General features: G+C 45.3%; 1 protein-coding gene across 3 annotated transcripts in view; it reads left to right on the top strand.

The window, feature by feature from the left end:
• Positions 1-26,085, top strand: part of PXK (PX domain containing serine/threonine kinase like) — a 51,946-nt gene that overhangs the window by 14,700 nt on the left and 11,161 nt on the right. For all 3 annotated transcript variants that reach the window (XM_060271279.1, XM_060271281.1, XM_060271280.1), the window contains exons 3-16: positions 1,201-1,248; positions 7,496-7,682; positions 10,614-10,691; positions 12,058-12,131; positions 14,435-14,509; positions 16,763-16,867; positions 17,625-17,726; positions 19,703-19,864; positions 21,136-21,253; positions 21,394-21,472; positions 22,832-22,880; positions 23,098-23,175; positions 23,431-23,517; positions 25,464-25,533. In XM_060271279.1, the coding sequence (XP_060127262.1) occupies positions 1,201-1,248; positions 7,496-7,682; positions 10,614-10,691; positions 12,058-12,131; positions 14,435-14,509; positions 16,763-16,867; positions 17,625-17,726; positions 19,703-19,864; positions 21,136-21,253; positions 21,394-21,472; positions 22,832-22,880; positions 23,098-23,175; positions 23,431-23,517; positions 25,464-25,533 (1,312 nt within the window). The remainder of the gene's footprint in view (positions 1-1,200; positions 1,249-7,495; positions 7,683-10,613; positions 10,692-12,057; positions 12,132-14,434; positions 14,510-16,762; positions 16,868-17,624; positions 17,727-19,702; positions 19,865-21,135; positions 21,254-21,393; positions 21,473-22,831; positions 22,881-23,097; positions 23,176-23,430; positions 23,518-25,463; positions 25,534-26,085) is intronic.

Raw genomic sequence — 26,085 nt, forward strand, 5'->3', positions numbered from 1 at the left:
GGCCTTCTTGGTGGTGGTGCCTGCCTGTGGAATGCCCTCCCATCAGATGTCAAGGAAATAAACAACTATCTGACTTTTAGAAGACATCTGAAGGCAGCCCTGTTTAGGGAAGCTTTTAATGTTTGATTTTATTTTTAATATTTTGTTGGGAACTATCCAGAGTGGTTGGGGAAACCCAGCCAAATTGGCGGGGTATAAATAAAATTATTATTATTATTATTATTATTATTATTATTATTATTATTATTATTATTATAGAATAGAAGGCACCAGAGACAACTCAAATCTCTTCTGAAGGAAGAGAGAAATGTAGGGGAGAGACCCTAAAAGTATGGCCTAGAACAGGCATCCCCAAACTTCGGCCCTCCAGATGTTTTGAGACTACAATTTCCATCATCCCTGACCACTGGTCCTGTTAGCTAGGGATCATGGGAGTTGTAGGCCAAAACATTTGGAGGGCCGCAGTTTGGGGATGCTTGGCCTAGAAGGACATGGCCAACTGCCACATTTCTCACTTGCGAGCTGAGAAAGCTTATATGACTCTCTTCTTCCTTTCAGTCTGCTTGCCTACTGTTTGCACGTGCTCTTGGGTGAGCATCCTTAAACATCCAAGTATGCAAGCTGCAGAAATCTGGTTGGGTGTGACTCCTTAATGTGTGCATGCCAGAAGGTGCTTAAAGACACAAGCCTGTGTTGTTGGTTGTGCGAAATGCTGTTGTGCCCAGAATCCGAAGCGCTATTCCCATTTAATGTGTGGAGCCCCTCCTGAATTTCCAGATTCCATGATGTGAAGATTTCTGGAAAGGGCGACCGGTTTTTCCTAAAACAGAAGCCAGCAATACTCAAAAGGGAAACACCTGTACATTGAAACCTTAATAAAATTAGGCTCTTATTTATGTTCCTCCGCCGACAATTTATTTTGATGTAAGCCCAGATATAAGAAGGATCACTGCAAATCCATGCCACTGGGGCAGCCCAAGCCTCAGTAAACTTGTGTACATGAAATGGAAGCAATGCTTTGCTCCTATAGAGTGATTGCAGCATGCCCAGAGAGAGATTTCCCTAGTTTTCTTTGGAGGTTTTGCATCTTTGTGATCCTGGCTCCTGCCAAAATTGTACCTGCTTTATAGAATGGGATTGTCGATACCCAGTTGTATTAGAATGTGTGGTACCGGCACTAATTCTGTGTTGCTTTTGTAGATTATAAGAAGATACAGTGACTTCGATTTGCTGAATAATAGTTTGCAGGTAAGAGGGGGGTTTTTTGTTTGTTTTTTTGTTTGCTGTATGAAAACTACTTGGAATTTAGGGCTGGAGAAATCAGTCTGTGTCTGTTCCCTGTCACTTCTCCTTGTCTCAGGCACAAATCTGTTTTGACATGTATTCTGCATTAATCTGCATCAAAAGAAGAAGCGGCAGCTCTGTGCCAAAAATCTGCATTTCAAAGTCATATTCAATATACGGATCTTGAAGAGCGTTTTGATACTTTTTTGAGCCAAGAGGCATGTTGGAAAGTTGGGAAGTGTGAAATTCAGGGCTGGCGCAGCCATTAGGCGGGGTGAAGCCACTGCCTCAGGCGGTGGCACTCCTGTGGGCATCCTGCCATCTCCGCCAGTAGGAGGGAAGCAGTGCTGATTTGGGGCAGGATCTCAGCAGTCCCCAATCACTAAGGAGAGCCAGTGTGGTGTAGTGGTTAAGAGCGGTAGACTCATAATCTGGGGAACTGGGTTTGCGTCTCCGCTCCTCCACCTGCAGCTGCTGGGTGACCTTGGGCTAGTCACACTTCTCTGAAGTCTCTCAGCCCCACCCACCTCACAGAGTGTTTGTTGTGGGGGAAGAAGGGAAAGGAGAATGTTAGCTGCTTTGAGATTCCTTAGGGTAGTGATAAAGAGGGATATCAAATCCAAACTCTTCTTCTTCTTCATCGGAAATTGGTGCCGATGCCAGCACCGTTTCTCCGCCAGCAGCAGAGGCAAGCAGGGTGGGCAGGTGGTGGTGGTAGCGGCAGGGTAAGCGGTGGGTGCAGGTATGGCAGTGCTGGTGGCTGCTGTTTTGCCTCAAGTAGCAAAGTGGGCCAGTGTTATCCAAGGGACAGCTAAGTTTCTGGATCCTCACATTAGCCCTGGAAGTGTGGATCAGGACAGTTTGTACGGGAATTCACAAAGATCAAATTCCTCTTTACTGTGTGTTTTGTGAAGTCACTTTTGCATATGTGAATCGATGCCGTGTGCTTGCCCGTTTTGTTAAACCAGAGTTAATGTTTTGTTGTTGTTTAGTCGTGTCCGACTCTTCGTGACCCCATGGACCATAGCACGCCAGGCACTCCTGTCTTGCACTGCCTCCCGCAGTTTGGTCAAACTCATGTTCGTAGCTTCGAGAACACTGTCCAACCATCTCGTCATCTGTCCCCTTCTCCTAGTGCCCTCAATCTTTCCCAACATCAGGGTCTTTTCCAGGGAGTCTTCTCTTCTCATGAGGTGGCCAAAGTATTGGAGCCTCAGCTTCACGATCTGTCCTTCCAGGGAGCACTCAGGGCTGATTTCCTTCAGAATGGATAGGTTTGATCTTATTGCAGTCCATGGGACTCTCAAGAGTCTCCTCCAGCACCATAATTCAAAAGCATCAATTCTTCGGCGATCAGCCTTCTTTATGGTCCAGCTCTCCATACATCACTACTGGATAAACCATAGTTTTAACTATACGGACCTTTGTAGGCAATGTGATGTCTCTGCTTTTTAAGATGTTGTCTAGGTTTGTCATTGCTTTTCTCCCAAGAAGCAGGCATCTTTTAATTTCGTGACTGCTGTCACCATCTGCTTAACAATGTTTAACAGTGGTTTAACGGGAGTGAGGAGGATGCTTTTCTCGTGGCTGCAGCACGCTGGGCGCAACGAAACCTCGGTTCAGACGATCTGATAAGCCAAAGCGTTGTTGTTTCTGGCATGGCATAGCCAGGAGCAGGGGAAGCGAGGATTCTGGAGCAGCGTGTGCCAGCACATTGATCATGTGCATTAAACCATAGTTAAACATTCTGAAGTTAAACAAGGTAAATGAACCAGGCTAATGAAAAGACAAACGTTTGAACAGGCAAAGGGGTACAGGCCGAAGAAACAGACCTGCTAACTCTAAACTACTAAAGTACCGTTCCTAGTAATGTTTTGCGCAACGGGAAGAGTGGCAGACACTCCGTAATTTAATTTGATTCATCTTCTGTGGTCAAAACGCCTATTTCTTACAAAAGCAGAAGTCATAATGTGCTTTTTAAAAAAATTATGCAGTGTATGCAGTCGTTTTGTTCCTTTCCGAAGTACTTCCTGGTGCTGTTTTATATCGTGATGTATTTCCTTGTCGCTGAGTTGAAGCATTCCTTCAGTTTTCAAACACTGCGGCTACTGTGTGCTCGTGCTTCCCCAGAACATTGAATTCTTTTTAGTGTGCGTGGGAAAGTACAGGGAAGAGGATGTATGCTAAAGAACTGTCCAGTGACTTCTAGGCAGAAGAGGGAAGTTAGCGATTGCATAATTTTGTCAAGTGGGGTTTCAGCAGGCCCTTTTGCTCCTCTCGCATTCTCTGTGAGATACAAATGGAGCAAGAATTCTATTAAGGCATTCTCGTGGACTGTAACATGCAAAACAAATGGTGCAGTTAAGTAATTTTGGCTGCAAGGCATAATGATCTTATCGAGACCTTCTCCTTTAGGGGGCAATGAAGTATTGTTTCACATTGCTTCAAAACGTAGTAAACCAGCTGTGCTATGTTGGGGGGGGGGCCTCCTCATTCGGCAAAGTCCTACCCTGATGATTCCAGCAAAACAAGCCAGTAGAACTACGATCACCACCTTGTGCCTGTTCTCTGTGTGTGGTGTACCAAATTTTCAGAACAGCAGACTATTGGAGAGAAGTACATTCTTTTTAAATCCTTTAAATGGATTTCATATATATATATATATATATATATATATATATATATATATATATATATATGTGTGTGTGTGTGTGTGTGTGTGTGTGTGTGTGTGTGTGTGTGTGTGATTGCGTGTGTGTGTGTGTGTACTATAGATAGCTAGCTAGATATATAGACAGTTCAAGAATGATATTGACAAGCTGGAACGTGCCCAGAGGAGGGCAACCAAAATAGTCAAAGGCCTGGAAATAATGCCTTTTGAGGAACGGCTTGGGAGCTGGGTATGTTTAGCTTGGAGAAGAGAAGGTTAAGGGGTGATATGATAGCCATGTTCAAATATATTAAAGGATGTCATATAGAGGAGGGAGAAAGGTTGTTTTGTGCTGCTCCAGAGAGGTCTTTAAGCAGAGGTTTGACAGCCATCTGTCAGGAATGCTTTGATGGTGTTTCCTGCTTGGCAGGGGGTTGGACTGGATGGCCATTGTGATCGCTTCCAACTCTATGATTCTATATTGATATAGATAGAGGTAGAGATAGAGATAGAGATAGAGATTACCATATTCTTTTTCTATACTGGTGTGAAGAAATGATTTGTATTTAAAAAGTACTGCTGTCTCCAGGGTGGTTTTAAAGATCAGCACTGGGCATTTTCAGATTCAAGGATCCCTTTATTTACATTCATATCCTGCCTTTTGACACACTGTGGCTCAAGGCAGTTAATGACCAACAAGATAAAATACAGCATAGCTCAGTCCTATCAAACACAAAAGAGGATAAAACCAGCTATTTAACCACCAGTTAAAAGAGTAATGGCAGTAGATTTTTTTAAAAAAATCTGTTTGACAAGCCAAAGCCTTCATTGCAAAGAAGACTGTAATATATGTGTCAATTCAGCAGGATGATGATAGTAAATCACTGCCTGAAAAGTGAATGAGCTCAGCAAAAGTTTTCCTGGGGAAGGAAGAAGCAATTCTGTGGTACTTACTAATGTTGTGAACCTTCCTTCCTGTTTCCTCCGTATGGACTGATAATTCTTCTGAAAAACAGCACATTAAAAAAACACGCAATAAAACAAGTTTAAACAAGCAAACAAAAAACAGGGGGGAACCACTTGGGCAACTGTTTAGGGTGTGTGTGTCCCCCACGTCCTGCACTCCCCAGCAGGTTAAACTTGATGCTGATTCTGCTTAGGCGCCCTATACAAAATTGTGAACTACCGTATTTTCCGCTCCATAAGACGCACTTTTTCCCTCCTAAAAAAGAAGGGAAATGTCTGTGTGCGTCTTATGGAGCGAAGGCACTGGACGGCAGCGGGATCCCTCAAGTTGCCAACAGTGGCAGAGGGGCGGGGAAGGGACGAGCAGTCCGAAATCGGGCTGCTCCCCCCTCCGCCGCCGCCAACAGCAGCATTAATTCAGAATTTTTTCCCCTTGTTTTCCTCCTCTAAAAACGAAGTGTGTCTTATGGTCAGGTGCGTCTTATGGAGCGAAAAATACGGTTGGAGACAACTTCTTTTTTTAAGCGCCTGAAATACTTCCACTCCATTATAATTATTAGCCCTGGCAATGTAAATATTGCCGCTGTCATTTATGCAGACAGTGAAGTTATTCCTACATATTGTGCAGCACTGGGATGGCATAAATAGGTAGCAGTGCATTCTGACCTTAGCACTCCTTGTTTGCCCTGGGAGTTGTAGGATCTTTGACCCTTTGCTTTTAGCACGAAGAGCAAGAATCAAATCCAGTTCAGGCTGGGAAGACGTTTTGTAATTTCCGTTGCAAAATGAAACGACGACTTGCACAGTCCATCCTCATTCTGTTTCCTGAGAAAGGTACTGCTGTAGTCGCCTTGAATAACTGCAACCTGTTCTCGAGTCGTGACTCAAAGCAGCCGGGACATACCGTGCTTCTCATATTTTAAGACACCGTCTTATATTTATTTTTCCTCCAAAAAACACACCATGGCTTATTTTCAGGGGATGTCTTTTTTTTTTGTTAAGCTTTTTTATTTTTTACCGGTATTAAGCTTTCAGAGAGTTTTGCTGGGTCGGGCTCGGTGCGGCGCGCGCTGCTGCCCTTGCTGGCTCCCGCTGGGTTGGGACTCGGAGCTGCACGCGCTGCTGTCTTTGCCAGGTCCCGCTGGGTCGGGACTCAGCGCGGCGCGTGCTGCTGTCTTTGCTGGCTCCCGCTGGGTCGGGACTCGGCGCGGCGCACACTGCTGCCCTTGCCGGGTCCCGCTGGGTCGGGACTCGGCGCGGCGCACACTGCTGCCCTTGCCGGGTCCCGCTCAGTCGGGGCTCGGCGCTGTGCTGAGCCCCGACTGAACGGGACCCGGCAAAGACAGCAGCACGCGCCACGCCGAGTCCCGACCCAGCGGGAGCCAGCAAGGGCAGCAGCACGCGACGCGCCGAGTCCCGTTTCAATAGCTATTGCAACGTTTCAATAGCTTGCATCTTCATGCTGCTCATTCACATCAAACTATGGTTTGTTTTTAACTGTGCTTTGACATCCAAACCAGGCATTTTGGTGTATTTAGGAATAACTAATCTGATATTTCTGGGTACATACTCAGGATTGCTTAACTCACTCTGGTTTGGGTTTGTTAATGACCAAATTTCAGTTGCATGTCAGCAGTTGTGTTTGAATGTCATGTTAAAAGCATAGCTTACTATAGCATACTGTGATGGGAATGAGATGCAGGAAGTTCCTCCTTCCCTCCTTCTTCTCTGGCGATGCTTGGAGAAAAAAAAGGGCTTTTGCTTCTGTTTTTGACCAGCATTTCATCTGAGCTCAATAAACCCTGGTTAATCTGGGCACCACAGTTCAAGAAGGATACTGATAAGCTGGAACGTGTCCAGAAGAGGGCAACCAAAATGGTCAAAGGCCTGGAAACGATGCCTTATGAGGAACGGCTTAGGGAGCTGGGTATGTTTAGCCTGGAGAAGAGAAGGTTAAGGGGTGATATGATAACCATGTTCAAATATATAAAAGGATGTCATATAGAGGAGGGAGAAAGGTTGTTTTCTGCTGCTCCAGAGAAGCGGACACGGAGCAACGGATTCAAACTACAAGAAAGAAAATTCCACCTAAACATTAGGAAGAACTTCCTGACAGTAAGAGCTGTTCGGCAGTGGAATTTGCTGCCAAGGAGTGTGGTGGAGTCTCCTTCTTTGGAGGTCTTTAAGCAGAGGCTTGACAGCCATCTGTCAGGAATGCTTTGATGGTGTTTCCTGCTTGGCAGGGGGTTGGACTGGATGGCCCTTGTGGTCTCTTCCAACTCTATGATTCTATGATTCTATGATTCTATGATTCTATGAATCTGAATTACGGTTTGCATTAAACAAGCCAACTTCAAACAGTAGGTTATGAAGCTGACTTGTTTCAACCAAGTATAGCCAAGATTAGGGTTCATACCTAACCCTAAGCAGTGGCTAATCAAATATAGAAGTGAAAGTCTCTGTTGCAACTCTGGGGGAAGGGAAGTACATGAGGCTGTTTAACTGAATGGAAATCTACTGCTTAGTGAGATTTTTATAGTAACTTCTGCAGAGCTCCTACCATTGTACCTCTTCTACAACTTTTTGTTTTTAAAGGTATCTGCTCTGAGTCTACCTCTTCCTCCCAAAAAGTTGATTGGAAATATGGATCGTGAATTCATAGCTGAAAGACAGAAAGGACTGCAGAACTATCTCAATGCAATTACTTCCAATCACATACTGTCCAACTGTGAATTGGTAAAGAAATTTTTGGATCCAAACAATTACTCTGTAAACTACACTGGTGAGTAGGCTATTTTGAAATTTCTTTGTTTGTCTTCATTGGAAAGTCCTTCAGCCCAACAGTTAATAATAATAATAATAGATTATTCATACCCCGCCCATCTGGCTGGGTTTCCCCAGCCACTCTAGGCGGCTTCCAAATGAATATTAAAAACAATACAACATCATACATTAAAAACTTCCCTAAACACGGCCGCCTTCAGTTGTCTTTTAAAAGTAAAATAGTTGCTTATTGCCTTGACATCTTATGGGAGGGTGTTCCACAGGGTGGGTGCCACTATCGAGAAGGCCCTCTGTCTGGTTCCCTGTAACCTCACTTTTCGCAATGAGGGAACCACCAGAAGGCCCTCAGTGCTGGATCTCAGTGTCCGGGCTGAACGATGGGGGTGGAGATGCTCCTTCAGGTATACAGGACCGAGGCCGTTTAGGGCTTTAAAGGTCAGTACCAACACTTTGAATTGTGCTCGGAAACGTACTGGGAGCCAGTGTAAATCTCTCAGGACCGGTGTCATGTGGTCCCACTCCCAGTCACCAGTCTAGCTGCTGCATTCTGGATTAGTTGTAGTTTCCGGGTCACCTTCAAAGGTAGCCCCACGTAGAGCGCATTGCAGTAGTCCAAGCGGGAGATAACCAGAGCATGCGTCACTCTGGCGAGGCAGTCTGCAGGCAGGTAGGGTCTCAGCCTGCGTACCAGATGGAGCTGATAGACAGCCGCCCTGGACAGGAGGCTGGAGGACTTCACCCTTCTCCTTTTTGGGGGTTGGAGGATCAATCCACATTGCCACCATAGCCAAACTTTCACAGCTTCCCCCCACCCCCTATTTATCTGAGGGAATATTAGGACTACAGAAAGAGAACCCATACACTTCAAATCTAAACTAAGGAGCTGAAAAGCTTCCTGTTCTTTCTTCAGCCCACCACCTCATGGAAAAATGCCTGCCACAGTAGCAGCCGTGTCCTTGTTAGGCTGTTCTGCTTAAACATTTCACAGTCCAAGGCCTCATCTCCCACTGCGCACTTCTTTCATCCTTGGAGATGAAACACCTGAGCACAGTGGGGCAACGTGAGAACGGAATGTTGTTTTTAACTTTGATTTCCTCGGCTTCTTGCTACCTACTGTGATGCAACCTTCCATGCTGATTTACAGAATATTTGTCTTCATAGAAAACTGTAAACTAGGCACATGGCCATTTTTTGTGTGTGTGCACTAGAAGAAATGTAACGAAGAGCAAATATTCCAGACAAATGACAGAGAATATCCTTTTTGTAGGCTTAACAATGTTCTTGTAGATAAGAGAGACTTCTGAAGAGATTACAGCATCCTTGGTTGACTCTTACTTCATAGCCAACACGGCTACCTACCTGAAACTCTTACTTCATAGGTTAAATATATTTTTTTATTCAGCACATCTGATTTCACACATTATACAGATGCTTGTATCCTCCTTTTTTCAGTGCGCCCCTAACCCACCAACTCAGACCAGGGCCAGTCAAGAAGGGTAAGGTTATTTGGCCAGAACCTCAGATTTAGAAACTCGTTCACTTTGGGGCATTTGATAAGTTGCACAACTTGTTTTTGTGTGCATCACACACACACACACACACACACACACACACACACACACACACACACTGTTCAGACCTGCAAATTTAAGCAAAAAGAAAGAAAGATGTGACATGGTAAAAAAAACGTTTTGGTTTTGGTTTTGGTTAATTAAAAAAGGTTTTGTTAATATTTATGAATATTTAAAATCTATCTGTTCTAATGGCAGAATATTTTGGTGTCTTACTTTATTTCCATGTGTCATGTTGTTGTTGCTAAGGACCTCAAAAGCCTGAAATGACCTAGGCCTCTCTGGTCCTCTAAGAGGGCCTCACACAGAAAGCTTACCAGGGTTGTTAGGTAAAGGTCCATCATGTCCAGTCGTGTCCGACTCTGGGGTTGCGGCGCTCATTTCGCTCTATAGGCCGAGGGAGCCGGCGTTTGTCCGCAGACAGCTTCCGGGTCATGTGGCCAGCATGAGAAAGCTGCTTCTGACGAACCAGAGCAGCGCACGGAAACGCCATTTACCTTCCCGCCGGAGCGGTCCCTATTTATCTACTTGCACTTTGGTGTGCTTTCGAACTACTTGAACTTTGGTGTGCTAGGTGGGCAGGAGCTGGGACCGAGCAACGGGAGCTCACCCCGCAGGGATTCGAACCGCTGACCTTCTGATCAGCAAGCCCTAGACTCTGTGGTTTAACCCACAGCGCCACCTGGGTTCCTCCCTGGTTAGACATTGACAATTAGGATTGCCGTTCCTGATTTCAACACCAGGCTACCATGAGAGAAAAAATATTTTATCTAGGGCAGGGCTGGGGAACCTGCGACTTTCCAGATATTATTGAACTCCAGCTCCCCCCATCCCTGTCAATCATCCCTTCTCTCTGGGACTGATGGGAGTTGTAGTCCAGCAATAGAACTGCAGGTTCCTCACTCCTGATCTAGGGACGCCTCTTCTTAAATAGAGTGTTTTAGTCTTTGTTGAGTTTTGCGCTCATGGAAGCCTACCAACAGCCTCTTTTTGGTGGTGGGGTTGTCACCTGTTATACCCATATAAAATATTTACTTTGTGGTGCCTAGTACTCTGGTTTTAAATAAAATCCCAGGAAGTGTGTGTATTTAAGTTGTGGGAAAGAACCCTCTTAGGAGACACCCTCTCTTGTGCAAAACGTTATAAGGCAGGCATCCCCAAACTGCGGCCCTCCAGATGTTTTGGCCTACAACTCCCATGATCCCTAGCTAACAGGACCAACGGTCGGGGAAGATGGGAATTGTAGTCCAAAACATCTGGAGGGCCGAAGTTTGGGGGTGCCTGTTATAAGGCAACAGCTTCACCACTGACACTTGTTCATATGTGTACCTGACGGCCACCCAAAATTCTCTTTGCAGAGATTGCCTTACAGCACGTTTCGATGTTCTTTCGGTCAGAGCCAAAGTGGGAAGTGGTGGAACCGCTAAAGGACATCGGTAAGAGTTTTTTTGCTCACTATGTAAAGCGATTGTGCCACAAACCACAGAAATGTGCTGTCGGCTTATCCAACCCAATTGAGTATCCTCTGAATAGCAGCAGCAGCAGCATCCCATTCCAAGGTCTAAGGGCCAAAACTAGACATGATACCTTCATGCAAATATCAGGCACGCAGAGGGATTTTGTTCTCTGCCGTGGTCCAATTACACTAATGGAAGCATTATTTGCAATGTAAACAAGGGGCAGAGGTCAGGGTTAAATCCCTCTACTCTTCCCTCCTAGTCTTGATCCAGATTGCCCCGCTTCATGCCTTCTGTTTACTTGAAAATAATAATCATGCAGTTGCTAATTTAGTCCTCTGGTTTAGCCTTCCGTAAAAGCTTTTTCCAGCCTTCTGAGTGGTAATGGCAGAGACTGAATCTGGGCCCTTTTCATGTGCCGTGTCACCTTGACCATTAAAGCCTTGACCGTTTAATACTTGTGTCATATATTAAGTTGGCGGTGATCAAACTGTGGAGCCTGATATGTTTCTGGATTGGTTCCCCCTCTTTTCCAGACGTTTACCGCTGTGTGTCAGAAAACACTGCTACAGTTTGAGGCCCTTTTCAAGAGACAGACTTCCCCCCTCCCTCGGTTATGCTTAAATTTTATTCAAATGCACATTCCATGCACACACCTCTATATTAACATTTAAAACTTGAAAATGAATTAGAAAGTTTGTTTCATGTAAACTTCTGATTCTTTGCATTTTCTGTTGTAGACGAGGAAAGCAAGGCTTGAGAGATAGTTTCCACAAGTGGCTTTTGAAAAGTGGAAGTGAGTTTATACGTAGGGTGTGTCCCACTTCAGAATATTTAGAGAGAACCAGTGAGGTTTTTTTCTTTAAAAAAATGTTTAGGGTTACTCTCATTTTGACTCAAAAAATCACCATTTTATAGTTCAAATCGGGGAAAATAAATACAGTAAATGGACAAAAGGACAAAGATTCACAAAATGTTTAGGGGTATGTGTACCCCTGTGCCCCCCCCCGAAAAAAGCACTGAGTAACACAAGTAACCAAAATATTAATTTTTAGGGACACCTCCCCCCACAATTTAATGCAATAGTGCATTTGTACAGCTGACAGTGAAAAGTCCCTTTCCCTTTCATTTGAGACAGTGAAACAATGAGATCATATTGGAACGGACTTTCCGAACTAATTGGTGTTTATAGAAAACGCAGAATTGCTGCAGGAGAAATGGGGCCATGTTGGGTGCACGCCTGGCCAATCTGCTTATCTGAACGTGGCTTGTGTAGAAAATGAAAACCCTGATTTGGCAACTTCAGTCAAACTATTGGTAATCACGTGGCTGCTTTCTTTTTTAGGGTGGAGGATACGGAAGAAATATTTCTTAATGAAGATTAAAAATCAACCAAAGGAGCGGCTAGCGTTGAGCTGGGCAAGTTTCACTTTTGGGGAGTTCTGTCATCTCCAGTTTCCTAATTTCTTCCTTTTTGACCGTACTTCTACATAATGCAGTTTTTAGTAACTACCTCACTGTAGTGAAGATACCATGAAACTTTAGGAGTACCATGGCATAAACTGGGGTAGAGCAGAATGAGGACAACCAGCATGCGACCCCAGCAGAGATCTCTGCCCCAAGGCTCATGCAATCTGCGACTCATACAGCCCACCAGCCTGTGGGGAACAGCAAAACAAATCTTATAGGGTTAATACAGAGATTTCTTTCCACTCTGACCTGTTGCCTTGAATGTCCATCAATGGCTCAATGTAACCAAGACTTTGAATCACGGAAGCAGTTACTCAGCACAGAAGCCAAGATGACAAAAGAAGACCACTTCTACGGCATCCACCCCTTCTAATAATGCAGATAGGTCCTAAAAGTAAACACGAGAAGTACCACTCCCATCAGCCCATCACCCATTCCCACCCACCCCCACCACCCTCTGTATATACCGTGTTTCCCCCTTTTTAAGGCGTAGTCATAAAGTAAGCCGTAGCAGGCTTTTAAAGTATTTGTTAAATAGAAGACACCCCCTGAAAATAAGCCATACCTCCGCGCTGCGCGGAGTGAGACCACGAGCGCCCAGCCAGCCAGTGATACAGAGCATGCTAGCCGCAGCAGCAGGAGGAGGTTGTCTGCCTCTTTTCGGGAGAAGGAGGCAGACGCCCGGAACCGGCTGCCGCAGCTGGGCCCGACGAAGGCAAGGCCACTGCTCGCGCCTGGGGGCTGCGGAGGCAGCTGGGCAGGGACAGCCGGAGCCCAGCCGGGCAGCAGCAGCAGCAGCGGGAGGACGAGTACGGTGCTGCTGCTGGCCACGGCAGGAGGAAGCAGGCGCCCGAAAGCGGGCCAGGTGGAGGCGAGCCGCTGCTCGCCTCGCCCCTGGGGGTCGCAGAGGAGGCTGGGCGGGGACAGCCGGAGCCCAGCCAGGCAGCAGCGGAAGGACGAGGACGGCGCTGCTGCTGGCCACGGCAGGAGGAAGCAGGCGCCTGAAAGCGGCGGCTGCTGCAGCCCCGACAGAGCGCAGAGCAGCGCCGCTCGTCCCGAGGCAGTGGGACCCAGCAGCAGCGCCGTCCTCATCCTCCCGCTGCTGTTGCTGCTGCTGCCGACCTCCTGGGGGTCACAGAGGAGGCTGGGCGGGGACAGCCGGAGCCCAGCCAGGCAGCAGCGGAAGGACGAGGGCGGCGCTGCTGCTGGGTCCTGCTGCCTCGGGAGGAGCGGCACTGCTGCACGCTCTGTCGAGCGCCTGCTTCCTTGCCGCGGCCAGCAGCAGCGCCGTCCTCGTCCTTCCGCTGCTGCCTGGCTGGGCTCCGGCTGTCCCCGCCCAGCCTCCTCTGCGACCCCCAGGAGCCACCTGGCCCGGCAGCAGCAGCAACAGCAGCGGGAGGATGAGGACGCCGCTGCTGCTGGGTCCCACTGCCTCGGGACAAGCGGCGCTGCTCCGCGCTCTGTCGGGACTGCAGCAGCAGCCGCTTTCGGGCGCCTGCTTCCTCCTGCCGTGGCCAGCAGCAGCACTGTACTCGTCCTCCCGCTGCTGCTGCTACCGGTACCTGGCTGGGCTCCAGCTGTCCCCGCCCAGCCGCCTCCGCAGCCCCCAGGGGCAAGCAGCGGCCTCGCCTCCGCCTGGCCCAGCTGCAGCAGCCGGTTCCGGGCATCTGCCTCCTCCTCCTGAAAAGAGGCATAGAATCATATGATTCTATGAAAAGAAATGCCCCGCGGCAATGAGGGAGGGTCTCTGGGTTGGCTGGGCATGGGAGTTGAGCGTGGCGGCCCCAGGAGGAGCGCGGGCAGCACTGGGCGCGCTCCTGGCTCTGACCACGCTCGCCTGTGAAAAAGTATGACGTGCGCCCAGCTCCAGAGGTCAAAATGTAGATTGCTTAATTAAAAAAATATGACACCCCACCGAAAATAAGCCATAGGCTTATTTTCTTGAGTAAAATAAATATAAGACGGTGTCTTAAAATGTGGGAAACACGGTATATAAGGGTCTGACACTTCTGTTTCCAGTGTACAGTATCTGAAGAAGTGTGCATGCACACGAAAGCTCATACCAAAATAAAAACTTAGTTGGTCTTTAAGGTGCTACTGAAGGATTTTTTTAATATTTTTTATCTGGAGGGCACTGTGCTGGCTGCCATTGTGGTGCTTCTGTTATAGTGTGTGCCTATTTTTGTAATCAGCGTGTGGTGTTTTTGTTTTTTGTTTTGTCATTTTGAATAACGTAGTCATTGTATTTCCAGGCTGACCTGGGCCCTGACAAGTACCTGTCTGACAAAGATCTTCAGTGCGCTGTGAAACTCCTTTCTTCTTGTTCTGTGAGTAGTTTCTTTAATTATTACTTTTAATCCACGTGCTTCCATTGGTCCAACACAAAACTTCACAAAAGTCAGTGCATAGAGGTGGCCGTATCCCATCTTGATTTCAAAGCTTGGCCTTTGGGCTACCTACCACCCATGCATCGTTCTTAAACTGGATGGGCATTTAAAGTGGTTTTCATTAGCTGTGAAACTCCCTGTCACAGCCGGCTAGGAGTTTATTTTGAGCATTCTCTTTTTGTTAAGAAAATAAAAGAAATACAGTGGTACCTCGACTTACGAACGACTTGACAACCGAATTTTTCGACTTACGAATGGGGCAAATGGCAGCGCGCTTACGAATGTCTCGACATCCGAAAGGAAACCGCGGCGGTTTTAGATAGGGATTTTTCGACTTACGAATTTTTAGTTAAGGTTGCTTCGACTTACGAATTTTTCCGTTTCCAATGCATTCCTATGGGAAATCGCGTTTCCAGTGGCGCTTTTCGACTCACGAATTTTTCGACCTACGAAGGTGCCTTCGGAACGGATTAAATCCGTAAGTCGAGGCACCACTGTACATTTTATTGCAGGTTTTGTTTCTTGCGTTTTGTTTTTTTAATATGCTCTTATTACAATATTTTCTTGGGTAACAGTAGAACAGGCTTCCTCAACCTCAGCCCTCCAGATGTTTCGAGGCTACAATTTACATCATCCCTTGACCACTGGTCCTGCTAGCTAGGGATCCTGGGAGTTGTAGGCCAAAAACATCTGGAGGACCGAGGTTGAGGAAGCCTGCAGTAGAACATACAGAGTCCCTGTTTTCAAGTCATAAACTCCATCATATTCAGAGAACGAGTCATTTCTGTTATAGGCAATATGGGATTGAGGGAAAAGAGAAGTAGGAAGGGGGGGCAGTAAAAGTTCATTGCTCTCCCCATTTGGGATCCCCAGCAACTGGCAATTCTGCCTTTCAGCATGAAGGTGAAACATAGCCATCTTGGCTAGTAGCCATTAAAAAAGCTGCATTGAAGACTTGTGCTTGTTTATTCAAAAGCAAACCCCACTGTGTTAATGGGGATTTTAACCGTGTGGATTGGGTAAAACGAGGTGTGCAACCATAAGCTCTACAGGAACAAAACAAGTTTATTTGTGAGCTAATTTGTGCAAACAAATGAACTACCGTCATGGTTTCATCCCAAACACCATGTGCAATAGTAACCTTGTAAGCCCTTCTCTTTAATCACTTTAGGCGTTAGGTACTTATTTACAATGCAATAGAAGCTCCTGAGAGTGTTGTTTGGTTTATCCATGTAAGCAAACACATTTCAGAGTTGCCACACACAAAAACTGATTGTCATGTTCAAAATTTGAACAAAAGTAAAGGTCTCTGCTGGGAAACGCTCATCCTTTAAATGTGAGCAATTGGTCGTGCACAAATTTGTCTAGAACACACAGCAGTGTTTTTGCCAGCACATATAGGGACCCAGGTGGCACATAGGGACCCAGGTGGCGCTGTGGGTTAAACCATAGAGTCTAGGGCTTGCTGATCAGAAGGTCGGCGGTTCGAATCCCTGCAACAGGGTGAGCTCCCGTTGCTCGGTCCCAGCTCCTGCCCACCTAGCAGTTCGAAAGCACATCAAAGTGCAAGTAGATAAATAGGGACCGCTCCGGCGGGAAGGTAAACGGTGTTTCCATGCGCTGCTCTGGTTCACCAAAAGCAGCTTCGTCATGCTGGCCACATGACCCGGAAGCTGTCTGCGGACAAACGCCGGCTCCCTTGGCCTATAGAGTGAGATGAGCGCCGCAACCCCAGAGTCGGACACGACTGGACCTGATGGTCAGGGGCCCCTTTACCTTTACCTATCTCTTTTGAGCAGGCTGTGGTGTTTGCTGCATACTGGGGGGGGGGGGGGACAGGGACTGATCATGCAACAATCTTCTTGAATTACCGTGTGCAGGATGTGCCTGGAACTTGGCCATGTGAAGGAGTCAGTCATGTTTGGTACAATGAATGTTCAACAAAATCAGGGGTGTGTTATCGAGCAACAGACTTGCTGAGTAAAGCCCCGTTCGGACTGTCATCTTAATCATCCCTTCCCACAACCTGGTGCCTTCCAGATGTTCTTGACCATGAGGTTGAAAGGACTCCATATTCCCCATCACTGGTTTAGATCACTGTGAAGACCGTACTTGCACATTGAACTTGGTGGGACTTAGGATCAGAATGTTAGAAAACTTAAATGTGTTCTCTCCCTTTTTTAAAAAAAACAGCATCCCTATATTTACAAAGTCACTTTTGCAATGGCCAATGAATCATCTGCACTGGTAATAAGACCCTTCAGTGAAAAAGGAACACTCAAAGACCTGATATATAAGGTAGGGTTAAGTATACTCTCGGGGGCATAATGTTTTCAAGGTACATAAGTAACGTGGACTTGACGTATTTGCAGAGCGTATTTTTTAGGTCTGCAACATTGAATAAATTGAAAGAACAATTTTGCTTGATTATATATATATATATATATATATATATATATATATATATATAGTGTGTGTGTGTGTGTGTGTATCCATAATAACTGGACAGCAGATTTTTACAACATAGTATGGTGTATATTCCAGTATTCTTTTTAACGAAGTTCTTATAAGTGCCAAGCACCAAGCTAAGAGGCATTTTCGGCATTTTCAACTTTTCTCTCTTACACACAAGGGGGATGGGGTGTTCCTCTTCTAAGATGTTGCTTGCTATAAGACCTGCATCTAAAATCAAGGGAAACGATGCCTTGCTTCAGAAGTATTGTTTTACTCACATGCAAACGTAATTACTTAGGATTGTATCCAACTCAAGTTCTACTCGAGAGTGGATCCATTGAAATGATGCACCCAAGTTGGTCATGTCCATTAATTTCATTAGGTCTACTCTTAGCAGGACTATCATTGGACACAACCCTTAGACGGCAACTCATGTGATTAATTGCCTAAAGGTTTCTTTAATCAGGGGCCTGCCCTAATATTTTCTTAGTGCATGCAAAGAAACAAAAAAACTTTTTAAGAATTGAAATGCCTTGCACTGATGTGATAACTTCTGTGATGTTTGAGATTAAAAACAAAACGGCTGTCACGATTATTACAGGCGAAGCCAAAAGATCCGTTTCTGAAGAAGTACTGCAACCCGAAGAAAATTCAAGGTCTTGAACTTCAGCAAATTAAAATGTTCGGCAGACAAATTCTAGAGGTACAGGATTTATTATTATTATTATTGTCAAAAATAGATTTGCAGTTAAGGCAGACAATCCACTTGAAGATCTAAACAGCAACGAAAAGTGTACCTGAAACCCAATTCAGCTGTTAATGTTTTTCCATGTGTGCTAGAAATGTCACATTGGAATGCAAAATCCAAATGAATTTCCCAGAGGAAATGGGTGAGGTATGACTGATTGTATGCATGCATGCATGCATGCATGCAGGTAGGTAGGTAGGTAGAGGAGACTCCAGCCTTGCTTGCATTTTGTTCCTGTAAAATGTTCCTGGGGTGCAGGTGCAAAGCAGCTATCCAGCACACCTCACCTGGGAAAGGGACCCACTTTTTGCCATATGGAAGTCAATCTGTTTTGAAAGAAGCAGTCACTCAATACATGCATGGACCATTTTGAGTCCACAACTCCCTTGTCCAACTACATTCTTTCTGTGTCACCCCTTTGGGGCTCATTCAGGAGCCCAGTTACGTCACCCCTTGCCTGCAGAGCTGGCAGCCTCTCGCCCTTTTTCGGACACCCTCCCTTGTGAAGGGCTCCCTCAGACTCCTCTCCTTGGGAGTCCTCCGGGCAGCTGCTGCTACCACCCCTGGTCTCTGAGCTGCTCCGCCCCCCACCCCAAAAAGAGGTGCCTCTTCACACTGCCCCACAGGGGCCTGGGACTTGTTTGCCCATTCCCAACAGCAGGGGTTGGCAGACTGGCTAGCTGGGCTCCCTCATCCACCTGCTTGCTTACTCCAGGGCCATCTCAGCTCCTGGCAACCAGCATTCCCTGGCCAGCCCCAGAGGCACCATTCTCCTGGGGAGCTTGTATCCAGGGCAGCTGCAACAAACAGCTGTGGAAGCCTTGGGGAGGCAGAGATGCAAGAGGGCATCAGAGGAGGGAGGGAAGGAAAGAGGGCCAGTGTTGCCTGTGGCACCCCTGACCATCTTTCACGCCACACTGGTTGGAAACCACTGCCTACTGGAAGTGTGCTAGATGCAGTACATGGCCAAAAAATGCAAAATGTGTGGGAATGTTCAGGGTGGCAGGAGAGGTTATATTGTTTATTAATATCCTTCCTAACTTGCCCTAGCAAGTTCCTTATGGTAGCAGAGTTACATTCCCCTTCTCACGCATGGCAGAAAGCTGGTTGCAGGCTCGTTAGAACCTCTTACTATTATGCAACTCAGTCTGCCTCAGATTGAATTGTACGTTCCTGGTAAGTTCCCTCGAATCCCTCTTAAAAGAATAAAGACACCACAATCCTATTCATAGTCAACAAAAAGTAAGTTTACTCACATTCAGGCAGTACACAGTATCAATCCTGAAGGCAGGCTTAAAGACTTAAAGTTACAAAGAGCAACATGTGGATTTACCCCATATGGGGGTCAGTCCCTGTGCTGCTGTTGGCTGCAAGTTAACAGAGCAGCCCTAGCTGGAAGCAGACAAAAGGAGAAAGAGAAAAAAAGGGGGTGGGAGCTGAGTGACTCGTCCTTTTGTTACCTGGACAGGTAAGGTCACGGCCACCCACTAGTCACATGCAAGAGGAAGGATGCTCCAGGCCAGGAGGAACAGGAAGTTTCGACTGGCTGAACCAAACATTCCCTTGCATGTCCACTCTAGCATTACAAGGAATGTTGTACTTGACTGCTACCCGTGGATCACATCCCACAAAATGCAGCTTGAGAAGAGAGGGAAGGTATTTAAGCAAATTATTGACAGAATGGGAAGAAACTGAGATGTAGCATCTGAAATGGGGGGGAGGGCTATTTGATAGTAAGAACAGATGCATCAAAGGTGGTTGGGCAGGGGAAGTGTGAATAGGGCTTGTACCCAACACAGAATGAAATCCCCCAATTAATGCCCTTTGGGATGTGTGGGAGGGTGTGGGATACATCCTTGAACAGCCGCTGTCGATCTTGCCAAAGGAATTAATTTCCTCAAACTAAAACATCTGTGTGTTTGGTCTCCCAGGTCTTAAAGTTCTTGCACGAAAAAGGATTTCCATACGGCCACCTCCATGCTTCCAATGTCATGATGGACGGGGACACATGCAGGTTACTGGATTTGGAGAATTCGCTGCTGGGGCTCCCCTCCTTCTACCGGTCCTACTTCACACAGTTCCGCAAAATTAATGTACGTCGAGGCAAGCATCTTTGTGTGTGGGAATCCGTTATAGATGTCATACCTTGCAATAGTCGCCTCATTTAAAAAGAAAAGCTTTTCAGTAATGCTACAAGAGAAGCTTCATAGAAAGATGTTTAAAGGATGTTTGGAAACACGGCAATATGTTTTTTCGGTTTGTTACAAGAGCTAGTTAGCACTTCTTTTTATTTTGGAAGGAAGAGGAGGAGAAATGGAGGCTGGCACCAAAAACCAGAAGGGAGAAACCCCTGACTCGTTCTGATTTTGTTTTCCTAGAGGGAAAGGGAGAACAATAAGCCAATTCTGAAATGCTGAAACCTTGCAGTACGTAGTTGGCTTTTTCAGATGAATATTATATTGCGCAATAAATGTACAGTTGCTACTCCTTTGCTACAGTGTCTTTTCTCCAAAGAAAGGCATTTGTGGTACCTTGGAACACAGTGGTACCTTGGAAGTCGAATGGAATCTGTTCTGGAAATCCATTCGACATCCAAATCGTTCAGAAACCAAGGCACTGCTTCCAATTGGCTGCAGGAAGCTCCTGCAGCCAATCGGAATTCGCAGAAGTCATGTCGGATGTTCGGGTTCCAGAGAACATTAAAAAACCGGAACAATCACTTCCAGTTTTCGATTGTTCGGGAGCCAAAACGTTCGACTCCCAAGGCATTTGAAAACCAAGGTACGACTGTATTGTAGTACTGGTGCTGTAAACTTGTGAGTAGGGTACCAATGGAATATCCTGGAGGGGGTGGGGGGCTTATTTTATCACTTGGAAAAGCTCCCCTCTCTATTATAATGTCAAACTTAACATCACTTATCCGATGAGATCTCTGCCATATCGGTAGTCCAGAAAATACCTCGTAGAACAAGCTGGATCTTAGCGGCTTTCAAAAATTGCTACCTAGTTGTTCTGAGTTTGCTCGAGACATGAACTTGCAATATAAGCAGTCAGCAGAGAAGCTGTATTGCGTCTGTCCCAAATCACAATCCCCTAAACTTGCTAATCCTCCTGTGGCTCGATCTTAACCCATGCCTGCTCAGAAGTAAGTCCTGTTGGACAGACTCCCAGGTAAAGGAATGTAGCCTTAATTCATGTAATTCATGCTTGCAGTTGGCGGTTATTCATTTTGCAGCAAGTAGACGCAGGAAGTAAACATTTGTTACAAGCACAGCATCGGTGATGCCCAAGGAGAGGTGTGTTCACGTGATAAATCACATCAATATTTTAGCAAGCTGTTTCTCCCTCCCATTTCATTTCGCAGACTTTAGAAAGTGTCGATGTGCATTGCTTTGGTCACTTGCTGTACGAAATGACCTACGGGAGACCCCCAGACTCTGTTCCAGTGGACAGCTTCCCCCCTGCACCATCCACGTCTGTAGGTGAGTGAACTGCTCGAAGCAACATTTCAGCTTAGTTCAAGCGGAAAAATGGATTGTTCGCATTTCTTTCATCCACCATTAAGGCTGAGCGTCTACATTTCTCACCTTCAACTTAGCTTCTGTATTTCTCACCCCTCCAGTAACTGTACTGGAATCCATTATTTCTCCCGAAGCCATGAAGAACGGCATGCCAACAGTCTCCCGGCTCTTACAAATGCCGTAAGTCCCTATTTGTTCACTCTGTACAGGCTTCTTGTTGTTTAGTCGTCTTAGTCGTGTTCGACTCTCCGTGACCCTGTGAACCAGAGCATGCCTTGGAAACTCTCACTTTCTCGGCAAAATACTGGAGTGGTTTGCCAGTTCTTTCTCTAGGTGGATCCCATTTAGTCTAAACTCTTGGCTATGTGACCTGTCTGTCTTGGGTGGACCTGCACGGCATAGCTCATAGCTTCTTGGAGTTATTCAAGCCCCTTCGCTACGACAAGGCAGTGATCCATGAAGGGGCTGTACAGGCTAGTAGTCACTCCTAACTGGCTTTGAGTGACTCACTTGGTCATGGAACCAAACGTTTGAACGTCTGCTATACAGTGGTACCTCTGGTTACGAACTTAATTCGTTCTGGAGGTCCGTTCTTAACCTGAAACTGTTCTTAACACTTTAGCTAATGGGGCCTCACGCCGCCGCTGCACGATTTCTGTTCTCACCCTCAGGAAAAGTTCTTAACCCGAGGTACTACTTCCTGGAGTAGTAGTAACCCAAAGTGTTTTTTGAAAGTTGCTTTGTTCGCTGTGTCAAACCACATTTTGTGGGGTGGTTCCTGGGATCACGGAGTAGGTTTTCGTCTATCCGGATACAGTAGGACGCCTTTTTGAGTCAAGGTGGTGGACTGAACCTTAGGAAATAGCACTGGCTTTGACCACTATTTTAAAAACTGCACTTTTTTTTTCATTTCCTAGAATTTCTGAGCAACACTGGGTAGGAGGCTGCTGTATCCTGTATCGCAGCTAAGGCTGGCTCCTTGGAATATGATTTAGTCATTGCACGGCAAGCTATTTTTGCGAAGCATCTCCTTACCTAGTTGCACTAGTTTCTGCTAAGCCGCTGGAGACTTGAGTTGAAAGGAGCTGCTTCACCCATCTACCTTGCCATATGGAGCTTAATCCAATTACAGTGGTGCCTCGCTAGACGAATTTAATTCGTTCCACGGGTCTTTTCTTATAATGAAAAATTTGTCTAGCGAATTCCATAGGAATGCATTGAATTTTTTTTTAAAAAAATTTTTTTTGCCCATAGAAACGCATTAATTGAATTTCAGTGCATTCCTATGGGAAACCGCGATTCGCTAGATGAATTTTTCATAAAACGAATTCATCTAGCGAGGCAACCTCCGCTCGAAAAATCCTTTCGTTAAGCGGAAATTTCGTTAAGCAGGGCATTCGTTAAGCAAGGCACCACTGTAGCTGCAGTTCCTATTAGTCCAAGTGCAAAATTAAAAACAACAACAACCCAGCAGTTAGGTAGGGTGGTGCTTGCTGGCTGGCTTTTGAATGTGCATTTTCTGTTTGTTTTTTATTTCAGGTTATTCAGTGATGTCCTTTTAACAAATTCAGAAAAAACACAGTTTAAGGTACAGTTGAATTACATTGATGGCAATTTGCTTTTAATAGGATATTTTATTTAGCCGTCCCTTCCCAACTTTTCAGTCCCTGACGCATTGCTACCTCCCCCTGGCACCCCCTCCCCCTAAACCCAACAGACTTTTTAGAGAATATCTGCATGAATGCCATTTTAGAAAGATTAGTCTCTGTCACCAAGCTGTGGGCCTTTTTCTTTTTGCTTATCAGATCCCCACTAAGTTAAAAGAAGCATTGAAGATTGCCAAAGAATGCATAGAGAAAAGACTAGTAGAAGAACAGAAACAGGTAAGTTTTGAACCTCTTCCCATTAGTGCTGATGGTTTCTCAGACAAATTTATAGTCTACTGCTTATTATTATTATTATTATTATTATTATTATTATTTTGGGTAACTATTTTTATAATTATTTCATTTTATAATGTATATAAAGCAGAGATAACTATTACAACGACATCTAATGGGGAAATGGTTTTTCAATTGGTAAACATTTGTAATCTGCTTTGCCCCCCCTCCTAAGTCCTTTTCTTCTTTCGTTAAAAGATTCATCAGCACAGAAGACTGACGAGAGCCCAATCTCATTATGGTTCAGAGGAAGAGAAAAAAAAGAGGAAGATCTTAGCACGAAAAGTAAGCAGCGCTGGAATCTAAGATTAATAATAATAGTTCTCTTAGAATGGGAAAATAGTGTATATGCGACCATCCCATTTCAAACTGTCTTCCTTGACAGGAAAGCAGGATATAAATGGGAGGAGCAGCAATATGTTAGGCAGCTGTTCATCCCTGTTTAAAACTTTTATTAATAAATATAATGGGGAAATAGTTGTATTTATTAATAATGTTTTTTATAATAATTTTTATTATAATTTTTCAGAATACAAAGGAAAAGACACAAAAAGAAAACACTACAATAACAACACTAAAAGGAAAATAAACACACAAAATCAAATTACTTATTCCCTTTTCCCTTCACATTGTATATGGGGACCCCCTCAGGTTCCCGTCCACTGTGGTTCTTTGGCAAACTTATATTTTTAGCAATTTCTAAACCATTTTAATCACCTTATATAAACTTATTTTACTCCTTTCACTTAACATATTCATAGATTCCACAGTTTATTTTCAGCCTAATTCTGATCTTAATGTGTTACTTTTACATATTTTTTTAAAATATAGCTTAAAATCTTTCCATTCTTCTTCTGTCGCTTCCTCCCCCCGGTTGCGGATTCTTCCGGTCATCTCAGCCAGTTCCATAAACTCCATCATCTTCATCTGCCAGTCGTCAACTGTTGGTAATACATGTGATTTCCAGTTCTTAGCTATTAGGGTTCTTGCCGCCGTCGTGGCATACATAAAAAAAGATACATTTTGCTTGGGAATCTCCTTACCGACAATGCCCACTAGAAATGCTTCTGGTTTTTTAACAAATGTGTTTTTCAACACTTTCTTGAGTTCATTATAAATCTTATCCCAGAAGTCACTTACTAGTGGACACGTCCACCACATGTGGTAAAAGGAACCCTCTTCTTTCTTACATCTCCAACATTTGTTATCATGATTGTGATAAATCTTAGCTAATTTTACTGGTGTAAGGCACCACCTATATACATCATTTTCATTATATTGTTTATTAATAACATTTTAAAACAGGGGTGGCTAGCTGCCTAAGACATTGTTTATCTCATTTATATATATCTCTTCTGCCTAAGAAGATAGTGTTTTGGAATCGTTCCATTTCTGTACTTGCAACAGCTCTGAAAGAGAATCTAGATCTAGAATAAGAAGTTTTTCCTATACTGAAATTTCCTGGCTAAGGGGATTTCAACGCAGCTGTTCCTGATCCAAGTCTAACATTTTGTACACTACCTCACAATGCGGTAACTTGTGGTACATCTGTACCAACTCTGTGTGGGTGGTTGTAGAGTTGGGTCTGTGTCAAAAGACTTTGATGTGCATCCTACCCTCAAAAGATCATAATGGGACTGTCTGGCGGGAGACAAACACAGGCTGAAATCTACCCTGCACTAAGGACCACACTACTGGTTCAGTCTACATCCTGTCCAAAACAGCGATGGCACATTTCTAAGCCAGGTAATCATTGCTTCTCGGGGTAGTTTCTCGTGGGGAAAATCAAAACCGGTGAGGGGAAGGTTCCGCTCATTTAAAGGACGTTGTTCTCCTCCGTCAGCACATTGAGTTAGTCAGAGGAATGGTCCCAGCTAACGCAACGAGAAAGGAAGATTCCAGTTCCAGGTCTCAACACTGCCTTTTGAAACTGATGTCATGTTTCGACGATAGTAGTGAGCTGCAGTTGCCACTGTGCACTGAATACCTGCAGTATTCCGAAAGGTGGTAATTGGTGAGGACTTGGGCACCCTGTGTAAATGCTCTTGACCCCTGCAGTCAAGATTTGTCAGCCAGCGCTGCTGCCTGTCATGCAATCGCCATGCTAATTCTCACGGGGTTAATGCGTGTGAAATGCCGCAGGCCTGTTTGGAACTAGGAAAAAGAGTTGCGAAACAGCAATTAGGTAACCACTTGTGAACTGTTGAATCTCTTCCTTTTTGTGCCTGCAGAAGTCTAAACGCTCGTCCTTTGAGAGTGGAGAGGAACAAACAATGAAATACAGCAACTCTAACAATTCAGGTAACTAACTACACCCAGGGGTCAGCAAACTTTTTCAGCAGGGGGCCGGTCCACTGTCCCTCAGACCTTGTGGGGGGCCAGAGTATATTTTGGAAAGAAAAAAAAATGAACAAATTCCTATGTCCCACAAATAACCCAGAGATGCATTTACTTATGTAAAAACACCAGGCAGGCCCCACAAATAACCGAGAGATGCATTTTAAATAAAAGGACACATTCTACTCATGTAAAAAAAAACACCCTGATTCCTGGACCGTCTGTGGGCCAGATTTAGAAGGTGATTGGGCCGGATCCAGCCCCCTGGCCTTATTTTGCCAACCATGAACTAGACCAACCCTTGTTGTGACATATGAGGCACTGGAGGAAGATTTTTCCCTGCAGAGTCTAATGAAGTGTGTGTACAATTTTGACAGTGCCGTTGCTGCAAGGTTGTCAGACCTCGATCTGTGAGCTAGGGGGACGTTTTCTGGGATAGTGACTTGCAGTGCTCAGTGTCTCCTTTTTAAGCCATTTTCTATACCTGCACAAGGATTGGCACACAGTAGGGCTGGC

Source organism: Zootoca vivipara, chromosome 2 (genome assembly GCF_963506605.1).
Source record: "Zootoca vivipara chromosome 2, rZooViv1.1, whole genome shotgun sequence".
Classification (NCBI taxonomy): Eukaryota; Metazoa; Chordata; class Lepidosauria; order Squamata; family Lacertidae; genus Zootoca; species Zootoca vivipara.